Here is a 17,591-nt window from a genome sequence, read left to right as displayed (position 1 = left end):
ACAGAGCTGTTGTCCGGTATGGTTGTCCGGTATGAAGAACCAGACCTCCCAGCTGCACATCAACGCAGCCTGGGTCCCAGTCTTATCCAGTGCCGTTCCCCTCTCCCCGCCACAGTGAAGACCTGCACTTTCCTGGGGCTGGGTTTTACTAAACTGTTCTTTGGAACCCCAGGGACCCTCATAATTGCTTTGGGCTCTGAGGAGTATTTTGTAAGGAAGGCTGAGTTCTTGTGTGTTTGGTGAAATAACTGAATTTTTCCATGCTTTAAATATGTGTGAGGAAATCATTTCTGAACCTTCTCTTTTATCTTCTCTTCTATGATCATGTACTCACCTTCTTCCTCTAGCAGTGCTGGTTGCCAGGCACGACTAAGCACTGAGCCAGTACGTTAACAGTTGAAGTGTGGTCACCTATAGGCAGAAAACAGATGGAGTCTGTTACGATAAGCTGGATAAGAAGCCCTGTTCAAGCGAGACATTTTTTTTTATACAATCCTCATAGCATACCTTCTTCTTAACCTAGTTTATTACTTAACTCCCTCCAATAAAAAATGTTTGGCCACAAACTGGTTTTTGTGCTTTATAAACTGTTTGCTTTAAATGTGTCATTAAAATTTTACCACCAAATTAAGATTCCATGACTTTTCTTAAATATAAGGGTTTGGGACTTTGAAAAAAATGACTGGTCTGGGTTAGAGAAAGTGGCAGGAGGACTCAAGTTATTTAAACAGCATGAGAAATATATAATTTGATGTTTTTTAAAGCAAAAGAGATGAGTCTGTGAGTTTAAGGATTTTGTAGAATAAGCAGGTTTTTGCAGGTGGTCCTCCTGCGGCTCTTTCACCCCACACCCAGCCTCTCTTCCCGCCCAGGGCAGTAATCTTGCTGAAGAGCCAGTCTGATCACCTGATTCCCTTGCTTAGAACTTGGAAGTTCAAACTCCTTAGTGGGCCGCTGGGTTCTCCTGACCTGCTCTCTTTCCCTAGGCTCATTTCCACCTCCTTTTCAGGGCCCAGCCAGTTTCAACAGGCAGGACTTTGCTGCCCCCACTTCCTCTGTCTGAATGCCTACGACCACCTTCCACCCAGGAAATACTCCCTCCTTCAAGAATAAATTCAAAAGTCACCTTTCCGTTGAGGCTTCCCTGTACCTTCCCATCTGGAACTCTGTCTGCACCTTCACTATGTAATGACCATATCGTACTGTAACTATGGATTCACGCACGTGCTTCCTCATCTGTCCCAGCCTTAGCACGAGTCTTGACACTCAGTAGGCGCTCTGTAAATGGCTGCTGAATCAATGAGTCCTTGTGTTAAATACAGCCTCCCGCTCCTCTTAGCACCTTGAAAGTACTCAGAAAAGGAAAGGAAATGATTCAAGTGGAGACAGTATAAACGGAACACAACCACCACCCTGCCTGGGCTACCCCCGGCCACTGGGAAGGAGAAACTAAGAATCAAGACCAGGATCCACGCACCGCTGGAGCTGCTGATTTCTCTTGTTCACAACAGCCAGGGTCGGCGACATGATTTGTGGGGCCCAGCGCAAAATGGAAATGTAGAGTCCCCTATTCAAAGATTATTAAGAATTTCAAAAGGTGACAGCAGCGCATCAAACCAAGCTGGGGCCCCGGGCAGCTGCACAGGTTGCACACCCATGAAGTTGGCTCTGGTAACAGCTGGAGAGTAGGTCGGATCAAATTTTTAAAGAGTAGCTTTAAAATACGTAAAATTTTTGTTTTAAAATTTATTTTCTCATGCTTCACCCTTCATAAGACCCCAACAATTGTTTTCATTTATAAGTGCAAATTCTTTAAAAAAGTAAATTTTTATTTCACGTTGGTTTAGGGAAAAAACCACATACTCTTTGCTAAAACCTAAGAAATAATGCTATGATCCACACTCTACCACTTACCCCTGAAATGAAGTAACACGTCATTATCGCGTCTCCTCCATTCAATCCCAAAATTTGAGGAGGGGTAGTGGGGTGGAGGAGACTGGCTGGGCTTTCCCAGGATTATGTTAACATGAAACGTCGTTATCACCCTTTTGCTGACTTTTTAAAAATCTTGCATCATTAGTTCTCCATGCAATAGCATCCAGTCTCTCAAATGTGATTTTACTTCATAGCAATGTTAGTAAATTAGAAATTGTTATTGTGATGAAATATTGTTGGTGTATGCTGATAATGTATATGAATGAAGATTTACCCAAGGGTCTTTTCAATACTCAACTACTTTGAAATGGGTAAGCTTGTTTGCACTACTGCAAGTTTTCCAGCAAGGGGCCGTGCAAGGAGTGCCACATCCCCAGCCTCTCCCAGCAGGGGTCCACCCAGCTCTTGCCAGTCAGTGTCCCTCCTTGGGAGAGTAGAAGTGAGACCACACACCATTGCCCAAGAAGCCAGACCAAGTCCCAACCTTCCTTAGTGAGGGCTCTCATCTCATGCTCCCTATGCTTAGCTGTTTCCCTGTTCTCTTCTGTATACTTCAAAGCCAGAGAACCTAGGAATATGGCTAAATTCGTGAAACAAAATCCTCATTTTACTCTCCTAATTTCTCCACAACATAAAAGTTGCACCACCCAGGACCGTCTGAATAGATCTGATTGTGTCAGAATTCTTAAACCAGTGAGCTCAGCTTTCTCATCTGCAAACAAGGTGATTACCACCTACTTCCTAGGGCCCCTTGAAAATCAGCAGGAGAACTCAGGTGGAGGTGACTGTAGCGGAGGTGCTCAAATGGTCACCTCCTCACTTTTGTTGTCGGGGGCTCTCGTGTCACTGCAAAGACAGGGTTGCTGAAGGTGGAAGAGAAAACGGCTCTCAAGAACCCTTCTCGGAGAGAAACATTCACAGGTAAAACTCAGACTGTGGAACCCCAGCAGAGCCCAATTTATATAAGTTTGTCTGCAAATGACTCTGCACCTGCTCCTCCTCACTTAGATGCTCTCAGCGAAGAACAAACATGCACACAGACGCCCACTCACTCAGCTAAAAACGCCTACAACTCAAAGAAGTACACATAGCAGAACTAATCTAACTGCACAGAAACACCAACAGCTAGTCCCTTAAACACGTACCTTGCAGGATACACACTGACATGCTGAAGGCGTGTGTGGTGGGATGTGAACTGCGTGGACCAAGCAGGGACGGCCGAGGGGACACTGGGCAGGCAGCAAGGTGGGGAGGCAGATGGGCCACAAAAACCCAAGGACTGTGGAAACCCAGGATTGGCAGGTGTAGTAATATTTTTACCTTAACAAGATCCAGGGACATTTCACAGCTTATTCAAATGACTAAAAATGTACCTTTGGCCTTCTTAATTACTTCACACCGATAAATTGACTCTCACAAAAAATTCCTTTGTTCACAAAAATAAAGACCATTAATTGCCTCTAGACATCAAGTTCAGCAATGGAGACCAGGGCTGCTCTTCTGCCTATAGCTAGGATTTCATGACTGAGATAGGAACAGCACAGGATCAATCTACATGAGTGGTTATTCCTCAGTAGTAAGGAATATGCTTCACCTGTGAAGGCCTTTAGCTACTTCCCCTAACCTCCACCTTCTGGATTGACTCCAACACGAAGATGCTATGCTTCTGGTCACCTGGCAACTAATACTCCCAATACTAAACAAACAGGAATCCAAATGAACAAAAAAGCCAGTTCAATTTTGTAAGAAACAATATATTTTATTTTTTCTGACACCACAGCTCTGGCGAGTGGTTTTGTACCAAATTTAATGGAGGTTACACAGAACGTTTTACGCATGGGAGGGGGAGGGAAGGGAAGGAACCACAAAATTAAAAACAAAAACAAAATCCTGGATAGCTTTTAGCATCTGTTCCATTCCCACATTAATAAAATTCACTTGGGAATTCCCAATAAAAGGAGAACAGAAAACAAGGTGGGCAGGGAAGGGCATGAGGGCGAAGAAGAGACGAAGGGAAAAGAAGACCGTCGAGCATCCCAAGGACAGGCCTCTCCCTCCCGGAGCCGGGACGACGCTCGGCGTGGAAGGCGAGGCTTCGTTAGGTTTATTTCCCCAAAATAACACCGAGTATTGCAGCTGCCAAAGGGAAAAAGAGGAGGGAAGCAGGGGTCACTAGTGGGGGCACAAGGGAAGGAAACACACTTAACCAAGGAGATGGGGAAGGAGAGGGGAGGGAAAACAAGAGAAAACCGTGAAGGTGGGTCTGCAGACTGGGAGAGACGGACAGTGCTGAAGAGCCCTGGAACTGAAAAACAAATGTCCTAAGCGTCATTATTTTTAAAAAGAAAAATATCCCCCCTCCCCCCACCCATCGCTGAACTTAGTTCCTTTTTTTGTGCTTTTCATTAATACTCTGCTCTGAGGTCGTAGTTTGGTTTTGCTATACACTGGAATTGAAAGAAAATAGTCCAAAGGTCTGAAGATGGATTCTCCACCTAAAGTAAACAGCCCAGCATTCCTGTTCTCCTCTTGTCCCATAGGCTAAAGTCTCTGCTAAAATCCCTTTTACAATATAGTACAGTACACAAAAAAATAAAGCCCAAAGCAAAAACAAAGCCAGAATAGAATCCTGGGAGAAGCCGGTCCAAAGGACGTAAACATACAGAGAACGGTGCAACACATGACCGATGGCAATTCTCAAAGCACGGCTACAGATTCCCGAAAGTCGGTGCCATCATGGGATACCCAAGTCCACAAAAATAATTTTTAAAAAATAAATCTTAAAAAAAACACACCTGTTGATTAAATGAATAATTTGTTTTCAGGTAAATCCATACATTCTCGAGCTCCCCCCTCCCCCAAAGCAGCCCTCGGGTCTCTGTTCTCCTATTGCATGACCAACAGCACTCCTGGAACGCCTCAAAGCAGCTCTCAGGACCTGGAATCTCATCTTGACAAGGGTCGGCACATCCAGTCTTAGCAGCTTAAAACATCATGTTTCCTGGGTTGCCAGGTCCTTGGCTAAATCCACCCATGCCCACGTCAGCGGCCATGCCCCGGGGCCTCATCTGTGGGGGGATCATGATGTTCTGTTGGGGTCCCATCATGCCCTGCATGGACATCATCATGCCTGGAGAGCCCACAGGCCCAGGGTGGGTGTAGAGCCCGGCAGGCCCCCGATCTTTGCCAGGAATCATGCCCACAGCAGCAGCTGGATTGCTCATCAGGGTGGGCTGGCCGGGCATTGTAGATTGTGCTGGTGACATCATCCGATGGTGAGGTCCCATCATGCCTTGCTGGAGAAAGGCTGGTGGTCTCATTGGGTTGTGGCCTGGCATGGATGGAGCTGTACCAAGAGGGATGTCTGGGGTTCCCACTGGCCCCGGACCTCCCATGCCAGGTAATGCTAGTCCCATTCTGGGGGCTTGTTCGCCCATCATCCCCTGCATGTGCGAAAACCCAGGTCCAGGACCCTGGGGCTGTTTACGGCCTGGAACTTCCCCTCGAGGGAAATATTGCAGTGTCTGGCTAGGCTTCTCAGATGGAATAATGCGAGACAGATCGAACTCAGGTATTCCGGTGGCTCCAGGTCGGATGACCTCCTGCAGATCTGGGTCTGTAAACACTGAAGGCATGCTGTTCCCCAGGACAGTGAAGGAGTCAGGACCCCCTGGGCCTCCAGGCTTGCAAAGTGCTGCATCTGTTGAACTTTGGGGCAGGTTGCTGGGGCGGCCAAGGGGGCCTTCTCCGGGGAAACCCATACCTCCTGGGAAGTTGCCCTGCCCCCCACTAGGGCCATTGTGAGGGAATGGAACCTGCTGTGGAGGAGACTGTACTGGAGGGAAGCCCTGGGGGAAACCCATCCGTCCTTGAGGTACCATCGGAGGCTCCTGGGACCCATGCCCCATGATAGGATTGTGTGACATCAAGCCAGGCCCCATTGGGACCCCATGAGGAGGTATGTTGGGTCCCATGGCATTCGGAGAGGGCATCTGATTAGAGTGAGAAAGTGGCTGGCTCATTCCCATTGGGCTGAGGGTTGGCATCGGAACCACGGGGTTTGGACCTGAAATTCGAGGATTCTGTGTATTAATGCCCATTCCTAGAAAAATAAAGATATCAAAGGAATCAACTTAACCAAAAGCAACTCAGAAAAACTATAATAAATCAAATTAACAAAAAAATTATTGTGCTTCAAATGTGCATGGTACTATGCTGGGAAAACACAGCACACACAATCCCTGCCCTCAGTAAGATAATACATTTTGGGGCACACAAACCAATAGCTCCACAAGACAATGTTATTGAATCTTAAATTGTATGGCATAAGAGTGTGTAGAAGACAGCTAGGAAGAAAGCCTCCTGTGTGAAAAGTTACAAATTGATATGCAAATGACTACAGTCTTCTTCATTGAAGACATTTAACATAGAAAAAAACAATTTGTCTGAATGACTTAAGTATGGTTCTTTTTAGAGAAAGAATTAATCAGTTCTCCAAGTCCAAGAATCAGAAATAACAACAAGGAAACCAAGCAGGTCTTTTGCAACCAACATTAGGCATTATCATTTTATATTACCTTATAGAGAGAGCATTTCAAACTCTAGGTTATATGAAATGTTAAAGAAACAATAACTTTTAATGGAAAAGGAAAGCACGCGAGTTCTACTATAGTCTCTGGGACATTTAAATGTTTCCTCTCTAAGGAACTACCACTGAGTATGGTGAGAATGGTGCTTGTGCTGTCCACAGAGCATGTCTTAACTTGATCAATTAGAACTGCTGATAAATAAAGAGCATTCCAAACAATCAGAATAGAATTGGAACCAGAAACCCATTGCTGAAAAGTCATGGTCTTTTTGCTGATCACCTTCACCATCCCAGATCATGTCCTGTTAGGGAGATTTGGGGGGCAAGAGGCGCAGGAGTGAAAGAGCATGGAATGAGTAGGGAAGGGAGGATTTTATCATCTATCTAGTCCTAAAGAAAGTACTTCTCTAGGAAGTCAGGGCTTTCCACTGTCTGAAATCCTGTGGCTGCTTGTGGTTTGAGGCTGCCCTTTCAGGAAAATACTTGACAACTAAAGGCATTCCAATCACCATGTTAAAAAGAAACTGCTTTCAGTATTGAGCCAGGAGGACCAAAAAAAAAAAAAAAAAACCCATCCAGGCACACAGAAGCATCAGAACTTCTGTAAGGAAACTGTAAGAACCATAAGGAAACCTCCTTTCTTATAACCAAATACCGAATCAAGCAAATAAAAAATCATAATTATTTTCCTCTAGTCCAGACACTTTAACTTTACTGAAACTAACTTAGATGGGATGCTTTTTCAAACTGTTGAACTTCTATCTATTAAGGTCTACAGCAATCGAAAAAATACTTCAAGAAGTTTCTCATTTGTCTAGTACTAGCTCCATATCCTATCTTCCTGATTTCTTACCTGGCATATTATTCATTGATGGCAAGTTGGGAGAACGAGCTGGAGGGGAGTCGTCATCTGAGCTGGCCACAGTCTTGATGGCATCATGGTATAATGGGGTAGAACTGGGCATTGCAAACTTGGACATTCGAGACATCATAATAGACAGTGGGTTCTGGGAAAGGGTCGGCTCTGGAGGCATGGTGTAAGGTGTACTAGAGGGAAGACTTCCAGGGATATTCACAGAGGCAGACTGGCTGGCTGTAGGAGGTGGGGGGCCACCTAAGAGAAGAAAGCAAAATAAAACAAAAACGGGCAGGGAATTAGATTCCTCTTGAAGGCTATTGGGCCTATGATTATGAACTAGCAAGGCCAGGAATGAGACAGATGAACAGGAAAGTGTTATTAGACCCAGGACACGAATCATCAATCTTCCAGTCAGGCTCCGGGTGTGTGCTGAGGGAGACCACAGCATGATATGCAAGTGACAGATCAGCAGATGGGAAGAGAAACACACCGAGAATGCTAGAATGTTAGAAATATTATTCCAAGGTTGGGAAAAACATGGTTTACAGACAACTATTTCACTGAAAAGAATGTGAAATAAGTGCATCTCTTTCCCTTGCCAATCACAATTTAGAATTCGACTCAGGCATTAGCATGCTGTGAAGCCAGACTAGCGATCAGACCCCAGGTAGTAACCATATCACCCTACACGTACTCTTGATTAATTTCCACAACCAAGATATCTGAACTAAAAAGGTCTGAGGGGGCTGTTCCACTGCACCGCTTTAGTGAACTGCTACCCAACAGAGAGAGAGACTTTAGCTTGGAAGGATAAATCTCCTATCTGATTCTGATTCTAGTCTTTCTCAAGTGGAGACAGCACGGACCTAGTATTTACACTTCAGTGCTCATCCTCCACTGACCACCTCTGGGCCCATTCACAAAACAACCATCATCAGTGAGAGCTTCTCCTAGGAAGAAAATACTAATAAATTGTAGCTGATCTGTGAGAACAGCAGTCTACCACAGAGAAGGTTTGGTAACTGTTTCTACGGTCAACATGTATTTACAAGAACCACTCAAGTCTCTCAGCAGCCTCCCCTCTTTGCTTAGGATTATACTCAGAACCTCTTGACGTGAGGGAAGCCCCTTGAAGTGGGTGGGTCTAGAATTTAAAGAAGCCACATTTATCCACTGTTAAGACATTTTATTTCACCAACATGTGTTCACTGCACAAATGTAAATTATTCTGTGAAATGACACATATTTCCCATTTCCCCTCTTCCTTTTAACAGTCCTGTCTGACAAACATATTCTCCACTAAGAGCCTGTGTATCTTTGCCAGGATCGGACACTTGTGCATAATCCCATGGAAGTAGTGATTATGCACCTTGCCACAAATATGTCCATCTCGGCAAAGGCCGCCTCCTCTGGTTGCATAATCAAGTTAGGACAGCAGTTTTCTTAAATAAATCAGGCTTTTGCGATCTCCGGCTACAAGATGCAACTGTGAGGATGCAAGCATACTGACCTGACTCTACACTTCCCAGCATGGCTGGGGAGGCCATAGTGAGGGGTGCTTTATGGTTTGGAGGGATCCCAGGACTCTGAAGGGGAGGTTTTGGAGAAGAGGTCCATCCAGGTGATGGGGCAGGAAGTGATGGAGACTTGAGGTGAACAGGCGAAGCAGCAGCAGACCCCAAGACAGGGGGGGACTTAATGGAAGCAGCAGCAGCTGGGCCTGCCAGCATGCCTGCCAGCTGCGATGGAGTCTGGGGTGACTTGAGGTTCCCCGAGGGTGAGCCCAGCATTGGTGACTGGACTTGGCGCATCGTGGGAGATTTCAGAGGGTTAATGCCTGGGGAATGCACCTGGCTGCCTGCCACAGATATATCCAAGGGCTTCCGCCCCAGGCCTCGCTGAACTGGAGGAGCTGTGTTGAGGCTAGTAGGGTTACTGGAAGGGTTGAGAGGTAGTGGTGGCATATGACTGAGCCGGCTGTTAGTCCTTTGGTCGGGCCCAATTGGTTCTCTGAGATTCCGCAAGCCACTGTTGCTGCCTGGACCCTGAGACATGGGAAGGAATGGCCGGGGGCCCATGCCATAGTCTTGTTGAGGGTGCTCACCAAATGGCAGGGGCACCATCTTCTGCTGTGCTGGCAGTATGTCTGTGCCACCTGGGCGTAATTTCATCATCTCCTCAGGGCCTGCCCCAGCCTCTCTCATCTTCTGAGGTATCATCTGAGAGTTGGATCCCATGCTGACATTTAGACTGACATCTCCCTTCATCCCACTAGGAACCATCCCAAACTCAAGTTCCCGACCAGGGCCCATCTGTGGGGGCATTCCTTTTGGAAAGTCACCCCTGGAAGGACTCAGAGGGCCCTCAACTGGTATTCGAGGGAAAATGGGATTAGTTCCAGGCTCCATGTGTCGCTGGGAGCCTGGGATCATCCTATTCATCTCCATGCTGGGCCTGATGCCTTCCATACTCATCCCTGGGGGGAGACCCAGCTGTTTCTCTGCCAGCTGCTGTTGAAACATTTCTTCAGACAATCCTTGGGGGTTTGGGAAGCGTTCCCCTCGGCCAGGACCACTGAAGACGCCCTGGCCAGGCGGGAAGTTTCGACCATCTGGGATTTTTGGCACATCGTCTGGCCAACTGACTCCGGAAAGACCTGGTCTAGATGCCGGGTTAGGGACATTCGGCCCCTCCATTTCAGAGTTTATCATTCCTGCAAATCCAGGGAGGCGCATCTGGCTCCCGGGCATGTTGGGGTGGGGAGCCATGCCCCTCGGGGGCAGAGAATGTGGCATGTTGATCCCATCAGCAAATGGCTCTGCACCCCCAGGTCCCCAGCCTTCACCAGGGGTGATCTGATATGGAGGGGGAGGCCCTCGGACCACTCCCCGAGGCCCATGCTGATGGACCATCATGTCCTGGAGGGAGCACTGCTGCACCACCACTTGTTCCTGCTTTCTCCTCTTCTCTTCATAGAACTCCTGCTGCAGTTTCAGCCAGGCTATCTGCTCAGGGGTCATATGATCCAGGTGGTCGGGTCCTATGGGCCCAGACTGGGAATTCATGGATGGTGGAACCATTTCATCTGGAGAAAAGGGCACATCTCTATGTCCTTGAGGGCCAAATGGAGCTCCCACATCTGTCCGGGGCCCAGGTCCCTTACCTAGGCTTTGGGATTGAGCCATCATGGCCTGTATCGGCCCTTCTGGTTTTTTCTGAGGTCCATCTAATACCCCAGTATTCTGCTGGGGTCCCCCACTTTGCCCTCCTGTGAATTCCTTCTCATCAGGAAAAAGCATACGTTGGATATCTCTGAGAGTTTGTAAGGAGCGTTCCCGGTGCTCCAGCTGCTCCTGAGACAGTCCATCGGGGTTCTCTCCCAGCGTTGGGGGCTCTCCACTGGACACTGGTGGAGGTGGGGGCGCTTTGGGATCTGCTGAAGAGCTATTGCTCCCCTGGGAGACAGGGGTCACTGCTCGGTTGTTGGGCGTCGAGTTTGGCCCGGTACCGTCTGGAGGCAGCGGAGTGGAGCTGGCAGGGCTGCCTACAGAAGGAATCAGTTTGTTTTCTACCCCAGGACTCTCCTGGTCCAGGGGACGCGGGGGTGCAGCAGGCTTGGGTGCTGGTGCCGGAATGGGTGGAGTTGGCTGCAGTCTGGTATTCTGGGAAGAATTCTGGTCCTGGTTGGCTGGAGCTGGGGGCTGCTGTGGGAGAGGTTTCGGATCATTCCGAAGGGCAGATATCTGTGTGTTCTGAAGATAAATGAGATTTAAAAAAATCATTGGTAAATTGAATAGAAGGGCAATTAAAAGAGCAAGATATGTTACAAACGACTTGTCCCAGTCACATAAATCTACAGTGACACTTGCTGTAGAAACTGCTCATGTGCAACCCCACTTTGGACATGGAGACATTTTGATTTTTTTCTTCCACTTTACTGTCAAATGGCATCCTCTTTCCCTTGCTGAAGATTAGGTTTCAATAACTTTATAAGCATGCCAGGGGAGAGCCACTCTGCCAAAGCGAATACATTTGAGTATCTATTTCGAGGAACAGGTTTGGTATCACATGTCTACTATGTGTTTCTGATTCAGGGAGAGATTAGTTTCTTGGTATGTGGGAGGCTGTACCTAACACCCTTTTCTTTTTCCCGAAAGTACAACTGGGTATGTAGACTTCTCACTGTCAATCAAAAGGTCTGATGTTTTCAACTGAAAGAGAAAGTACCTGTCACTACCAGCCCTGTTCTCTACCAGCCAGAAGCAGCAGGTAAGCCTGCTCCGTGTCAGTATCTCCTCTGGCATGGTGACTACCAAAGACTCCTCTCCTTGAGTTTCCAGGGGGCCTGACATCTCCGGTTTCTGTTTTCTGTTTGTGATCACTGATTCCATATTTGATAAGAAATTGTACATTAACTGTAGTAAGATAATCTGCAGGCAGGAACTGTCTGTGGAGAAATCTGAGGCTATCTAGTTCAGGGCGTCTTTTGATCTGTTCTTCCCAATAGACAGCAGACTGCCCTTTTTACAGGCTAGGTGATCGCCTTATTATTATTTATTAAGTATCCATGCTCTACTAAGTCCTAGGTAAAGGCACACTCACCTACAAAGGGTAACACGGACGCTGTTAGTGTTTGGAAGAGGGACATCTATGTTCTGGGTCTAAACCTCGGCACTGCTGAAGAGACTGAAGAAGGGAGGGTACTGAAGAACAGAAGGGCCCAGCCTACAAACTCCACCTCAGGGATCTTTCACCAGCCTCCAGGGAGCCGCATGATCCCTTTTTGATGTTCATTTGCTCCTACTTGTTCACTTAATCCAGTCTGTATTTCCAGACCCCTAAGGCTCTTACTTACCTCCCTACCTACTCTCTGGAATGTTTACCTGTGTGCAACTTTGTACACGAATCCTTACGTCTATCTCTACATAGGAACAGTCTGTCGCACAAACACAAAGACGTATCTTTGAGCGTTCACATTCTGTGAATATGTATATGTTTCACTTGCAGGTATCCACACGCATATGTCGGCAGGCAGAGATGGCTATGGGTAGGCCTGGCTGAACCTATATGACTCTGTATGATCAAGGTGTCTTCCGTGTCCCTGACCTCTTAACTGGAGTGTGGAGGTCACCTTAATTTTCCTTCCAGTGCCATATGAAGTTTGGTTTTGTTGGGCAGGTTCTGTTTGTTTGTTGCGGGTAGGTACTGATTTCATATAAGGTGACCATGACAGAAGAAACAGTTTAGTGTCACCCTTTTTATTAGATTTGGAGCAATGGTGATTTGTCTATTCCCAATTCCCTCCTTAACTCCTTTTCTGATTTCATTTTAGTACCAGAGAAGGTGGAGGTGAAAACTGAACTAAGATCTGTCATTAAGTCAATAAAATGTTGGTTTGAGTTGCAATGTATCCTTTGCATTCCAGGACAATATAAATTTTAAATATATATATTTTTACATATAAATTAAAATATACATACATTTTAAATATTATATAGATTCATCATCTACCCTTGAGTAGCAGAGATGCAGGAGGAACGTGAAATTCCTTTTCTAAGTCTCAGGAAGCCCAAGCTCTGCTATGTCAATAGAGAGGGACTTCACTGATATACAACATGGACAGAATATCCTCTATTTTATCTTGAATTGTCCCTTCAGTCGTGTACTGTCATTTAACTTCTCCCAAGTTTAAGTCTCATCCCAGTATTAGGTTTTATGCTTCCTGAAAGTAGGGACTGGGTCTTCAACCTCTTAGTGTCCTCACAGCATTCAGTGTGATGCCTTGACAATGCCAGATCCAAGAAGTATCTTTTGGTTCAGTCTGGAACACTACATGTATTAAAACAACCATTGTATGCTTTTTCTAATGTAGGTTATAGTTGGTGATTAAGCTCCAGATAGGAAATAGACTAACATTTATTATAATTTTGGAAATATGAAGCAATTAAAAGCATTCACTGGTCGCCTCACTTTGAAATAAATAAGAATCATTTTGAAAGTCACTGAAACTCTAATTATGGTATTATCAGCATGTACTCCAGTATTGTAGTTGTAGTGGTTACTTTTTTCTCTGTTCTTCAACTAACTCAAGAGTGTTTGTTATTTTTTTAAAACCTGCTCTATACACAGAGTCTGAATTCAGATGTTCTCAGAGATGGTTACATGAAGAAAATCCTAAGATATCTATATAACTCCTTTTTTATTTTGCACCCTTTCCCTCCTAGTAATTCATCAATATATCAGCATATTAGTAGAAAAGACTAGTACAGTGTAATATGCCTAAAACTACACAATGCAAGAATTAGGTTACAGGCCCAGAATGCAGCTTACCCATCAAGACTATCTCCCTGTCAATGAAATTCACCATCTCCCACCTTTACAATCACTGTAGAACCTTTCAACCATTATTCCATTTCCAAAATGACATACCAGAGGGGCTGTACTTCTCTCTGTCTTGCTGTTAGAGATGTTCTGGATGTGGAAAGAGACGATAGTTTCAACTTGGCCCTTCAATACAGCTTCTGCAGCTCTGCAAAGACAGCAGAGATGCACACATTCAGACTTGTTTCTATCTTAGTAGCTGTAATTCCAAAGCACTTTAACCCCAGATTAAACTTGTAAGAGAGAGGAAGGAGAAGTATAAAGAACCACCAGAAATGTATAGGTTTTCATTATTTGCATCTACCATTTACCATCAAACTTCTAAAATGAAAAGATAGCCATTAGCAAATCTCAAAAGAGGCATTAAAAAAAACCCAAGATTTTTCTACCTCAAACCAATCCACCGTGCTCAGTGTTTTATACAGAATCCTGGTTCAAAATCCCAACCTGAAAAGAGTGAACACGAAATCTCACAACATCTAACAATAATCTAAGGCTGTTAATATTCACTCTGTATCTTAACTAAAAAATCTGAAGTGAAGAAAAATTCAGAAAACTGTATATAGGGTATAGTCACATTTTATAAATAAATAAATAAGTAAAAATCCATTGATCCATCTACCCACCAGAAACATATGTACCAAAATGTTCACAGCAGTTATCTCTGTGAATTCCAGAGATTTTTTTTTAATTTGTACTTTATAATTATTCTAAAATAGATATGTGAAAAAGAATTTAGAAAGAATACTAAGTTGTCATTTAAAAAAATACTAAATTGCAGAAAAGTGTGCTTGTGCAATCAATCCCTTTTGTGTTTAAAAACTGTATATATGCATATTTGTATAAAAACACAAAGTTTCTAGAAGGACAGCCAAGGAAGTATCATCAGTGGTTGGTTCTGGGGACTGGGGGTGGGGAGGTTATATATTTTATTTTACCTATTTCTGTACCGTTAACATTAAGTGATAATAATACAAGTGGGCAAAAAAAGGTTCAACTGTCAATGGGAATAAGAACTTAGGTGCCCAAACACGCAAGCCATGCCAAAAGCAACACACAGCCATCGACTTACTTATTGGCCATCTCAGTAGAAAAGACATACACCACTTTGGCGGGAGTCTTCTGAGCAGGTGTGGGCTCTGGGGCAGTAGTCTGGCCATGAGAGGGGCTGGAAGACCTGGGGGCTGTAGCATTTGACGGGGTCATCGAGTGTGGTGTGTGCTGGGAATCCTGGGACTTTATGTGGTCAGCAGAATTACATTCTAAAAGAATGAAGAGACTCATGTCATAGAAAGAATAAAACTCTTCCTTCTGCCAGCATTTACAGCATCACAACACAAACCCACCTTGAGAATTTCAAGGAAGAAGTACCTTGCTAAGAGGAAACCTCTTCTACTCATAAAAATTCAAATACGCTTCTCCCTAAATGACTAGTTACAAAACAGTCTTCCCCCACCTCCTCACTGCTCTGTTACGAGCCCTTCAGACATGAGTGTACATGTCCCTCCTTCCTAGAAACCTTTGTGGAACCTCGTGGACTGGACTGGACGCCTCTGCTGGTTGAACCTATAGCTCCCTAACTTCTCTTATTTCAGCACTTATTAAATTTTAGTGTAATTGTTTAATGATCTGCTATCTAGGAGCAGTCAAATCCTCAAGGACAGCAACTGTATCTGTCTTGTTGACCATGGCACCCCCGGCACCCAGCATAGTGCTGGCACTGAAGATAGGCCTCCCACCAACACCTGAGGAAGGAAGGAGGGGGGCACAACCACCCAGGTTTTCATTTCTAATTTGGGCTAGGGAATCACAGTTCCACTCCTTGAATACCAACTTTACGTTCTGGCCTACAGTTAAGATTTTTGGTTTTATACTAGGAGGAGAAAAGCCTAAAACCACAGCCATTGGTCCCATACTCTTCCTGACTCACTCCATTTTGGTCTCTACCACATGCAGTTGCTTATTTCTGCCACACTGAAATCGGCTGTGACAAACCCGGACTAGGGCCAGGGCTTCCTCTTGTGCCTACAACTCTGGGATCCAGAAAGCACAAAACCCAAGTCTTAGAGGATTAATCTGATGGAGAAGAAGAGAAGATGCCAGAAAAACTGCTCCAGTGTGGGCCACTGGCATAGATAAACTGGAGCTACTGGCATGATACTGAAGTACAAACAGCACGGAGGCCAGAAACAACCATAAGAACATGGTTAGGGCCGTGGAACACCCTACACCATGATCCCTAAAACACTTGCATCCTCAAGAGCAAGAACTCCTCAACAAGGTGGTTCCAAATTATTCTTCAATTAATGGGAAATGAGAAGAAACAGTCCCATCTTAAACTGTGACAACTCCTGAGTCTGATACCTACTCTCCCCATTTGGCTGCTATTAGGATTTCTGGCATCTACCAACGGCAGATGCCTTCCCTCAGGTGTACCTACTTCCCTCTGAGTCTCAAAGATCTTATAGACATACCTTTAATGTCAGAGTCATCGTTTGGAGTCCCAGGATCTCTCTGATCAAAGGAGTCGGCGGAAATACTTCGCTCCCTTTTCCCCTTGCCCTTGGCACCATTTCCAGCCCCATTCTTCAGCCCCATGCTCCCACCTGGGCCAGGGAGTGCTTTAGGGGTATGGCCCCCACTCTTGGAGTCACAGGGGGATGGCTGGGATTGGCTGGCTGAGCCCCCCTGTTTACCCTGATTGGAGAATTTGGAATCCAGCTGGGGGTTTCCAGATGGGGACATCACTGTAGGGGGACGGACCATCACCTCCTGCTTTGACTTAGGGCTACTAAAAGAAACAAATAACAAAGAGAGATCAGACACTGGATACAGCTGGTCAGAAAAAAACAGGGAGAAGCAGTTTCTATCGTGGGTCAAGGAGACCTGGAGGACTAAGGAACCACCCCACGTTTCACCTCAGCCCCTTGCTTGTTTCCTCTGCCCCTGCTCCCATCTCAGAGCTATTGACAGAGAGGAGGATCAAGCAGAGCGGCCTGCTAGGTCTCAGGAACCCTAGAGTCACATGGGGACCCATCTCTAGGGCTCCTGTCAATAAGGAACAACGGTTTCTATGTACATAGAGAAGTGACTCTCACACTAAGACTAGCTCAGAGTAAACAAACAGGCATCGTTAAGATCAAAATACTAGCCACCCCCCGGCTGACGACAAGGAACAGCTGTAACGAGAGTCTAGCTTCCCTGCTGGGAAACACGAGCAGGTCCAGGAGAGCGCTAGGAAACCTGCTGGTGACTGGAGGTTAGGGAAACCTCCAGGATGCTAATCCTCCAACAAGCAGGATCACACCAGAGCAGATACACTAACCACTGCCCCCAGAGAAGGAGGAAAAAATTCTTTTAAAATATCAACTTAAGCATTGTGGAATGGAGGAAAACACTAGTCCAGGGGCTAGTGTTAGTTCTAGCACCTCAGGCCTCCTCACTGTTCCAGGCCTCAGTTTCCTCATCTGCCAAGTTTAGCACATTGTACTGGGTGGTCTTTCAGTGGGGTGGTAAAGACGAGTGGTCAGGGAATGAGGGACAAAAGAACAACAAAGTAAAACTCGAACACAAACTCTGGTGATACTGCAGCCTGTTTACTATTCCATTACTATTTACTTGTCTATTTTCTCTTCCTTTCCACATTCGGGTCTCATTTGCTTCTAATTCAACATACTATTCTACCACTGAGGGTTCACGGTCCACCTATGACACCCCCAAGGGGCAGCCGGGGCAGGCCCTAGCCCTTACCTCTGTGTGTTTCCTGACGGAGAGTTCCTCACTTTAGGGTTACTGGAATGCATTGATTGAAATCCTGAGCTTGCGGTC

The 17,591-nt window shown here is 45.6% G+C and overlaps 1 protein-coding gene across 3 annotated transcripts; it reads right to left on the bottom strand.

Moving 5' to 3' along the window:
- Positions 1–3,649: 3,649 nt before the first annotated feature.
- BCL9 (BCL9 transcription coactivator) lies at positions 3,650–17,591 on the bottom strand. 3 transcript variants are annotated; one of them, XM_058538960.1, is made up of 7 exons: positions 17,514–17,591; positions 16,238–16,554; positions 14,836–15,025; positions 13,812–13,911; positions 8,893–11,134; positions 7,377–7,637; positions 3,650–6,037 (listed from the first exon to the last, which is right to left on the bottom strand). In XM_058538960.1, the coding sequence occupies exons 1-7, from the start codon at positions 17,564–17,566 to the stop codon at positions 4,920–4,922; spliced, it is 4,281 nt and encodes a 1,426-aa protein (XP_058394943.1). In that variant the 5' UTR covers positions 17,567–17,591; the 3' UTR covers positions 3,650–4,919. The 3 variants fall into 3 exon arrangements, with proteins under 3 accessions (XP_058394943.1, XP_058394944.1, XP_058394945.1); XM_058538961.1 differs by having other exon boundaries at positions 3,650–6,001; XM_058538962.1 differs by having other exon boundaries at positions 16,460–16,554.

This window comes from Diceros bicornis, chromosome 4 (genome assembly GCF_020826845.1).
Source record: "Diceros bicornis minor isolate mBicDic1 chromosome 4, mDicBic1.mat.cur, whole genome shotgun sequence".
Classification (NCBI taxonomy): domain Eukaryota; kingdom Metazoa; phylum Chordata; class Mammalia; order Perissodactyla; family Rhinocerotidae; genus Diceros; species Diceros bicornis.
This window is presented reverse-complemented; position numbering and strand designations above follow the sequence as displayed.